Consider the following 9,592-nt stretch of genomic DNA (forward strand, 5'->3'; position numbering starts at 1 on the left):
AATCATTGTCATGTGGTTTATCAAAATTATATCTAAATGAAAATGATACAAACCTAAAAAGTAACTTCTGCCATTGCCAATTATGTAAAAATAGCCTATAAAGCCAACAAATAATAACATTGCAGCCTGCAGGTAGAAAATATCCTGATTTTAAAAATAAATATCCTATAAATCACATTGGCTATGCATGGCCTATCTGCAACGAACTTGAAACATTGTATCAACTATTAACTTGGGCCCAGTCTGAAGCGCCTTGCAATATTGTATAAAATATTCTGGGCGCCGAGGCAGTGTCTAGACTTGACAGTTCATACAGCTTTAGTATTCTGATCATAGCGTTCTGTTCATGGAATTCTGAACGCGTCATGTGTCTACGCCTACATTTTAAACGTGGCCACAGTCTGTCCGGATTCCCTATTCCCGCACTATATTCAAATGCCAGTATGCATTCTACAAACGGCGGAATAGGCAAAATATGATAACACAACAACTGATGGCAGTAGATAACTACTGTAGCTAACTAGACAGCTAACCTCTGTAGCAAGCAAGCAACGCTAAAGGGATTGCAAACGCTTTAGCATAACTCTAGCCAAACAAAAAAAACATAATTCTAAATATTAGGCCAGTAAACACGTTCCTCACATGCTAGGAACGTATTTCCTCCAACGTTATAATGAAAAGGTGCCTCGTTCCTAAAACAGTATTTTAGTATTGTTGAGACTGTTGGGAGGAGTGCTGATGACTTCGCCCACTGTATGCGCTTTTGGTAGCCTGATTGCGTCCAGAGTGAGGAGAAATCCACACACAATGCAGCCTGACCACCTTCTGAAGTGGTCAGCCAGATCTGAATACAATCAGACCACAAAGCGACTTTTGTGCGTCTAGACCAGTCTTTTAAATGCAGTCTTTGTATTCTGATAGCAGAAGTCGCATGTAAGTGTCAAGTGTAGACACGACCAGAGTTTCCTGCGCCTGTGAGCTCTGCACAGGAATTGTCATTCTCAATGGATGTAAAAACAGACTTTGTTTGCTTGCTGTTTGAGGTGAAAACATTACTTTGAGAAGCTCCACAGCTCATTAGTGGTGGTGCATTAAGCCAATCAGAAATACTATCAGATCCCCAAATGGGCACATTTATATGCCTACATTTGCGAGCCGGCCAGGTAGCCAATACGCCTACTTCTATGCTTAATCAGGTGCGCGTCCTTACTCAACATTGACAGGCGCACTCCAAACAAAAGACAATGACTAAATTGACAACTCGTAAATGGAATGAAATAAATCAAAACTTGTTTCTCACAGGTGTTGCATAGGTTGTGGGCTCTGCAAACAACGTGTCCACTCCGACAATGATTAGTCTCGCACTCCGCAATGGATTAATTCACTGAGATGGGTGTGAATAAGACAGGTGTCTCGTGTGCCATAACTATATATATATATATATATATATATATATATATATATATATGCAAAAAAAAAGATGTTATTAATTACGTGTGTGTGTGTGTAGACATTGTGTTCCTGCGCTCCTGGTACCCGGTGTCAGTCCCTCAGCTCTACAACCCCGTGACCTCTCTGCTGATGCCAGCGGGCCAGAAGGACAGCTGGTCGGGCATGAGGACGGTGGGCCAGCTCAAACACGACCTGGGGATCCGCAACAAGCCCAACACAGACTCACTGTATAAGGTAAGGCCAGACCGACGAGGTGGCAGCCAGAATACATAGAGAAAAAAGGAATGTCCGCTCACTGTTCTGCTGCTCCCAAACATGACCCTAATTCTAAACCTAACCGTAACCCAGCAAGCAGTTGCATATCAACAGATAGTTTGACCATCTGTAAGATGATCTATAGGGGACTATCCAAATAAAGTGTGACCTGATATTTTGATGAAGCTCAATTGATTAAATATGGAGGCAGTTAGACTATCAACCGTTTATTAGTCCAACTCGGAAAAGCAACTCACAAATGTCAAACACGTTAACTCTGAATCATAGACATGAGACTTAAATTGGTTGCCTGTGTGTGTTTGCTCTTCAAGGGGCTGATGTTCATTTGATACACTGTCATACACATAGATTTGATCATATGAAGTAGTATTTTGAAATAACTGCAATGTTCACACACGGCATTTTATTAGTCATTTGAGGTATTTTGGGTGAATAACATAACTTAAGACATTTGGTAAGTAAAAATGGAGCATAGCAAAAAAGAACACCACACAAATTCATTTCTGGGTGCATTTCCTACTTCCTGCCAATAGGAGAAGCATCCAGCTGCAGATGGTCTGCGAATCTCAAAAGTCATGTGCGTGTGTCTCAGATGGTGTTTTTGCATCTCAGATGGCATGTGTGCAGTGCACTAACACCCTGGACCAGAGCTATAATATATCACTAGCTCTGGTCCAGGGCATTAATGCACTGCACACGTATCAGTCTGCACATTAGCTCTGGTCCAGGGCGTTAGTGCGCTGCGCGCATAATATCTGAGCCGCTACATATTGTAGTGGCCGACTTTGGGAAAGTGTTCAGGATTAATTTAGTTTTGTAATACTTTTTGGATACAATGTTAATATCCTACTTGTACATTTTCAGTGAAAAATCACTACAACTAAGCAACCACTGTTGCTTGTGCATTAGCTGTCACCTAGATATATTGGCTACACTAGCTAGCGAGCTGACTACTTCCCTCGCCATAACGTTAAAGGATCTGTGGGTAAGCTGTGCTCAGCAGGTGGGGGCGAAGGACACTGTCCCGGTGTTGTGAAACACCTGCTTGCCATGCATGCTCTCCCCACTGAGTAGACTGTATCACGCGGTGACGTCCAGATGGTTACCAATATAAGTTATTTCTCATAAAGGCTGCTATCCTACTTGGAATAAAAAAACTTGGAGCAAAACATTTGGCTATGTTAGCTAACGCCAGCAGCACCGTGATACAGCTGCTCAGTGGGAAGCACCTATGGTTGGCAGGCACCTCGATACATCACCGGTGCACTGGTCATTCGCACAGGCTTGTCGTCGTTCTTCCCAAGGCATGTCACTGTGACATCCATGGTGACCAATATTACAAGTTATTTCTCGCTCGCCCATCAAAATAAACATACCTCTTTAACTAGCGTCCGGCATTTAATGTCTGTTTTATGTATGTGAAACCGAAGGCAACTTTCCACATTGCGTGGACAGTAAAATGTGTCTAAATGTAATTTCACCACCCGTGCTGTTGGTGGTGGTAACGCACTATCTTCTCTGGCACCATTTGACATCTGTCCTCCGCTCCAATGTCTCACAGCGTCTGTAGTCAGAGAAGTTATCTGCTGAAGCCAGTCTATTGGCCTGGTTGGATTCTGAACCTCTGACCTAACCCTTGACCCTTTCTCCCCCCTTGGCAGCCGGTGGTGCGAGCGCAGCGCCACTTCAACAAGCTGCACATCCCCAGGCAGCTGCAGAAGGCATTGCCCTTCAAGAGCAAGCCCAAACAGGACCAGCCCAAGGGCAAGACGCCCAAGGACCTCCAGAGGCCCGCTGTCATACGGGAGCCCCATGAGAGGAAGGTAAGGGTCTCCTTACGGAAAGGATAATGAAAAATCCCATTGGATTGCATTCTGTGATGATTGTCAGATTCTTATTATCTTGATTATCTAAATCAATGTGTAAAAGCTGGGCTGTAACAACCTACACACTGTTGCCTCCCCCATAATATATGGGGGCGCGCACACATCAATAACTGTATATATGATTGGACAAAGCCATTGATCACGTGACACCATTCATTCCTATGTGAAGACTCAATAGCACATTGAAGCCAAATGAAGTCGGTAAAATTGGCTTCTCATGGAGACATAACATGCTCAGTTTGAGCAACTCCAGGAAGTGACTTTGCAGGCTAGCTCAGTGCTGCCTCCTCTCATTGAGTAACTCAAGTTGAAGGACGACCAGGGTCCTGCAGGCTGCCATTAGCAAATAAATTATCCTTATAACTTCTGTGTGCGATTTTAAAATAAGTTTCAAGGACATACAACTGGTGTATTAGAAGCAATCATTGGTACCATGATTGTCTTAGTGTAAAAAAAATAATAATTCTAAGATGGACCACGAAGATCGCAATTTTCTGCCAACAATGCCTGCAGTACTGCAATCAGCATGAATTTTTGTGGCTTCAATTACTTCCCCTGACACACACACGAATGACACTGCATTTGAAATCTGATCATGTGCCCTCTTGTCCACCAGGTGGCGGCGCTGCTCAACGCACTAAGCACGGTGCACAACTACAAGAGCAAGAAAGCGCACACGGCGCAGCATGCCAAGCACAAGGACTTCCTGCGGCAGCGGGACAAGGCGGAGGAGGACAAGCTCAAGAGGCAGAAGGAGGCGAAGAAGAAGCTTTACCGTATGATGGGCCAGAAGGAGAAGAAGAGGCAGAGGTCCAGTCTGAAAGGGGCGCCGCAGGATGACTGATTTTATGTCAATATGACTCTCTTAAAGGCCAGTGTAATAACTTTAAGGCCTACCAATGGAATGGAATAATCCCCTGTTTAAGCATAACCTGTTGGTCTGCAGTGGAGTAGGGTGAAATTGCCCCTAGACACTAATCTTGGGTCAGTTTAGCATTTTCCCCACTAATGGTTAAAGGGATACTTCGGGATTTTGGCAATGAAGCCCTTTGTCTACTTCCCCAGAGTCAGATGAACTCATTCATGGATATCATTTTTATGTCTCTGCATCCAGTATGAAGGAAGGATTGGGGGAGGGGAAGCTGATCCTAGATCTGTACCTAGGGGAATCTTCACCCAGAGCGTCTGCAGTACTGGGGTAGGAGACAGTGTAAATGCAAGGAATGGATGAACATCCTTGAGCTTCTGTAGCCTGGTTGTGTAATGTGGTTTTGCATCCCCAGTTATTGACACCTCATTTTGATTGAGAGTGGTTCCATAGAGGAACTAGAAAGAACTGTATATTGGTCATATCTTGACCACTCGTCTAGCTTCAATCTTGTGTTGTAATAAAAAATAACAGATATTACAAAAATAATGTGAGTGCCTTGAAACTCTAAAAGAGCATAAAAGTAAAGTAAGTGTAATTCTATAATATATTTTGATCTAATAGAAGTTTCGTAATGGCTAGGTTGTTACAAATGCACTAAGTGGACACATGGCATTTCAGTAACTTTGAAGTTGTGCCTGTTGTCAGATCGAGAACTCATCATGGATATAACCCATTTTAGCATGGACATTGCCATTGAGGACTTACACCATTTTAAAGTAGTCAACTGGGTGGGGTTCCTGAGTTGGGAGCAATCAGCCAATGAAGGAAGAGAATGTACTACTTTAAAATGGAGATCGCCACAATGGTGCTGCCCATGCAGTCAGACGCTATAGAGCCCAACAGTGGTGTCATAATACCCTAGTGGTCAAACAGGGTAATGGTTCTAATCGTTATTCCACCATTCATTTTTCCCATAGGGAATTTTAGAAACACTTAAAATAAGGGCTGTTTTTCATGTAGGCTTAACCTGGCGTGACGTTTTCATAACCATGTAAATCTCTCTCAGGCAAGGTGACTTATCAATATATTTGGCTCTATTTACTCTGATTCTAAAATGCTAATTAGACATCATGCAAGACTACAAATCCCTGCAAGATCTTGCACCTCATCTCTAGCTGACACCTTTGCCAACAGGTATTGTGTCAATTTAAAACTTGCACAAGACAGTTCACAGAAGTGTCAACTTTAAAGACTTTTGGACAATTTATTCATTACTAAATTTAGCTAAATTAGATAGCTCATCCAGAGATTCTTACCTTTGCCTCTATTCGGCAGTCTCGTTCAGATCATCGTGACATTTGTAGTTCTTTATGATGGCCACATTAGCAGCTAATTAGCATTTCATTTTTGGGGGTTAAATACAGGCGAATATATTGATAAAAGCCACCTTGTCCTAGAGAGATTTACATGGTTATCAAAATGTCACGCCAGGGTAAGCCTACATGAAACATGGCCCTTATTACGTTTTTCTAAAACCCCTATGGGAAAAATGAATGGTGGAAAAACTATTGGAACCATTTCCTTGTTTGACCGCTAGGTTTTATGGGTATGACTCCTCAACCTGCGGTACTCTATAATATCAGATACAAAAATGAGTCCTCTGTCTATCTCTATGGCCTGTTGTCACACATATCTGCCCTCTCATTGGCTAGAATGGTCCCACCTGATCTCGCCTCCTCCCACCTTTGAGGACATGTATTTTCATTGTTAGTGGTCACTTGAATACATTTACATTTTAGTCATTTAGCAGACGCTCTTATCCAGAGCGACTTACAGTTAGTGAATACGTATTTTTTTATTTTTATACTGGCCCCCCGTGGGAATCGAACCCACAACCCTGGCGTTGCAAACGCCATGCCCTATCAACTGAGCTACATCCCTGCCGGCCATTCCCTCCCCTACCCTGGACCAATTGTGCGCCGCCCATGAGTCTCCCGGTCGCGGCCGGCTGCGACAGAGCCTGGATTTGAACCAGGATCTCTAGTGGCACAGTTAGCACTGTGATGCAATGCCTTAGACCACTGCGCCACTCAGGAGGGCAATATAGGTTAACACAGGCTAAGAAGATCTTATATGTTTTGTTCTGAGATATCAGTCGGTTAACATGACCTTTTATGAATGCCTTTTGTGCTTGTTGTGATTACATAAATGCTTCAAAGTTCACAAAAGTGGATTAGCGGATGAACATGATCTCATAGAAAAAAATGTATAAAATCTAAGCCTGTGTTTACCATATACTTTTTCAGTGTTTATTAAAAAAAATACATTAATTTCCCCATAGGCTTTGGCCAATGAGCCATGCCGGAGTTAGTGCCTACAAAAAGACGCCATTACTGTTGCGCTCTATACAACAGCTGATTCAAAGGGGGTGTGGCAGATGTCAAAACTCTTCCGCAGTAGGATACACTTGGATTCCTTAAAAACACGCCACTTCGATACAGCTACGACCGGGAGTGACTTTCCGTAGCAGGTTAGGAGAGCATTTTCACTAACCCTACCCTAACCCTTTTCCTAACCTTACTACGTTAGGAGAATTAGGTTAAGGTTAGGGAAAAGTCACTTTCGGTCGTAGCTGTATCGAAGTGGCGTGTTTTTAGGGAATCTCGTGTGCAACAGCTGATTACTATGTCACTAACTACAGTTATTTTGGCTGGATCTCAGACTCCTTCGTTTCATCTCCTTCATCTGCACTGATATGAAAACTCCAAATAGGTGAAAGTACTATTGTGGGTCGCTACCAGGGAGTTGCCTTCAACTATCCAGCACCTATTTTACATCCGTGCAGATGAAGGAAAGAAGAGAAATCCACTTCACACTTGATGCACTGTGGTACTACATTTTGGTTGTCTGTTTTCGTTAACTTGTCCCCATAGAGAAAGCATAGTGAATGTCATTCTTTGGTAAATAATATGGATACAATGGCAAAGATTGTTAAAAGTTCTCAAATTATCTTACAAGCTATGCAGAACATCAACCAAAACACTGCAAGGTGGGCAAAAGGTGAGAATTAAAGTGCTTTATTAGTCTATCTGCAGATATTAAATTGCTGCTTAGTCACGAAACGTGGCAATTCTTTAAATTGTGTAGGCAACGCCACACATTTACATAGAAAACTAAACGTCCCTTGTCTGTCACAAACGTTGAATAAAATGATATTTGAACTCTGACAATTGTCCATGGTGTTGGTCCTTCAACTGGTCAAATTTTTTGTACATATCCACAGGAAAGTATTATTAAACCGACTTTAAAGCGCGGGTCTATGTGTGGCAATCAAGATGTTTGCACATGACAGAAGTACATGCACACGATGCATACTAACAGGTGTTTACATGGTTTTGCGCGTGTACCAGGTGATAGAAATGTCCACTTCAGTACCTGCGCTCTAAATAGTCGGTAAACAATACTTTCCTGTGGATATTGTCTCAAATTTAGAGCAGCTGAAGGACCAACCGCACAGACAACCGGTAAAGTAAGTTGAAATGTCATTTAAAACATTCTAGCATGTAAGGAAAACGTTATCAGTGCATTGTTTGACTGTATACCAAGAATTGGGCTCAAAGTCTGATTTATTCGGCAATCTTCTGCTCTGCTCCCAACAACACGCAGCAAATCAGTTTTTCTGATCTACATCACTCAATACAACCCAGTCCAATCAGCAGGTGATTGATGAGCCTAAATGGCGGAGGCTTAAATCACTGTTTCAGTTTCCTCAGCACCTCTTTAGTCAGCTGCTTAGTGTATCTGTTGATCTTCCGGTGTCCTGGCATCCATCCCAGGAGAAAACGATGGAAGTCTGTCCAGGCAAAGGCAAACATATCCCTCCACTCTTTCTCCAGGGCAGCAAAGTCCACCTGCTTGGTCACTGATGCCCTCAGTTCTGTGAAGTAGTAGTCCAGCAGGCCGGGAACCCTCTTTTCAAGCTGTTTCTCCTCTATTTCCTCTAGGAGGTAGACAACATCCTTCATCCCACAGCCTCCACCCACGTACTGAAAGTCCACTGCCGCCACACCCTGCCCACTCCCAGAGAAGCAGAAGTTAGCTAGTTTGGCATCTCCGTGAACGATGGTCTTGAAGCGGCATTCATTGAGGATCCTGTCAATCCCCCTGGCAGCTGCTTTAAGCTCGGCGTCGTCCATGGCATCCAGCTCGTCAGGGCGTGTTTCCAGGTGCCAATAGGTACCTACGGGCCACAGCCCCTCCGGCACCACCCCCAGGAAGAGGCCATGGAAGTGGGCCAGCCAGCTGAGGCAGGCCCTCATCTCTGTATCCGTAACGCTGGTTCTTCTCTGGTCGAAGCCCACCACATCCAGGTCCTCCAGAACTATCAGCTGTTCGTCCCCGTATGAACAAGCAGCCAGACAGGCTGGCATCCGACAGCCATCATTGGTGGAGTAGTTCTGGTACCAGTGCGTCTCCACTTGGTAGGACCTCACATTGCGCATTTGAGACAGGTCTGTGTTCCAGCCTCCAGGGTGCTCGGCCTCCTTTGGGATCGTTACATGTTTGACAACGACCGAGGGGCGGTCACAGCCTTCTAAATGGATCCTCACAATCTGGCCATAACCGCTCCACAGCGTCTGGATTTTGGCACCAACACGCAGCGCCTTTGCACCACACTCCTGCAGAATAAGGTCCTGATATTCTTGTTTCATTCCTGAAGAGGAGTCTTTCACCAGACCGAAAAATAACAGGTTAGGTTATGTCAAAATCTGTCCAAGAACCTACAGCTTTTCTCAAAAGACTGATACATTTAGGCAGAAAGTGTTGAATGATGGAACAATAAAGTCAATACAACGTTTGATTGAATAGGAAATGTAAGTCTATGCGTTTCACACACATGGAGGAAATGGAACTTCGACTGAAACTATTTAATGAAGTGCAATCTTTCAAATCCACACACCGCCATCTCACGAGGGACACAGTCAAAACATTAGTTAACAATGCCAATGTGCGTAAAACTCACCATGAACATGTGTTGCACGTCGAGTTTTATTGCGTTATTACGTTTCGATCATGAATACTCTTCAATGTTGACTGGAGATTTACA

The 9,592-nt window shown here is 43.6% G+C and overlaps 2 protein-coding genes across 2 annotated transcripts in view; one reads left to right on the forward strand and one right to left on the reverse strand.

Annotated features, from left to right (window-relative positions):
* The window catches only part of LOC311126936 (ribosome biogenesis protein BMS1 homolog), a 33,761-nt gene extending 28,737 nt beyond the window's left edge, over positions 1–5,024 (forward strand). The window contains exons 20-22 of the mRNA XM_084158652.1: positions 1,511–1,686; positions 3,390–3,551; positions 4,231–5,024. Coding sequence (XP_084014778.1) covers positions 1,511–1,686; positions 3,390–3,551; positions 4,231–4,458 — 566 coding nt within the window. The 3' untranslated portion in view covers positions 4,459–5,024. The remainder of the gene's footprint in view (positions 1–1,510; positions 1,687–3,389; positions 3,552–4,230) is intronic.
* Positions 5,025–7,547: 2,523 nt separating this feature from the next.
* LOC311117219 (uncharacterized protein) lies at positions 7,548–9,569 on the reverse strand. The gene is made up of 2 exons (XM_084157498.1): positions 9,509–9,569; positions 7,548–9,211 (listed from the first exon to the last, which is right to left on the reverse strand). The coding sequence occupies exon 2, from the start codon at positions 9,195–9,197 to the stop codon at positions 8,238–8,240; it is 960 nt and encodes a 319-aa protein (XP_084013624.1). The 5' UTR covers positions 9,198–9,211; positions 9,509–9,569; the 3' UTR covers positions 7,548–8,237.
* Positions 9,570–9,592: the final 23 nt, after the last annotated feature.

The sequence above is a fragment of the Coregonus lavaretus genome (assembly GCF_964263955.1).
Source record: "Coregonus lavaretus genome assembly, chromosome: 3".
In the NCBI taxonomy this organism is placed as follows: Eukaryota; Metazoa; Chordata; class Actinopteri; order Salmoniformes; family Salmonidae; genus Coregonus; species Coregonus lavaretus.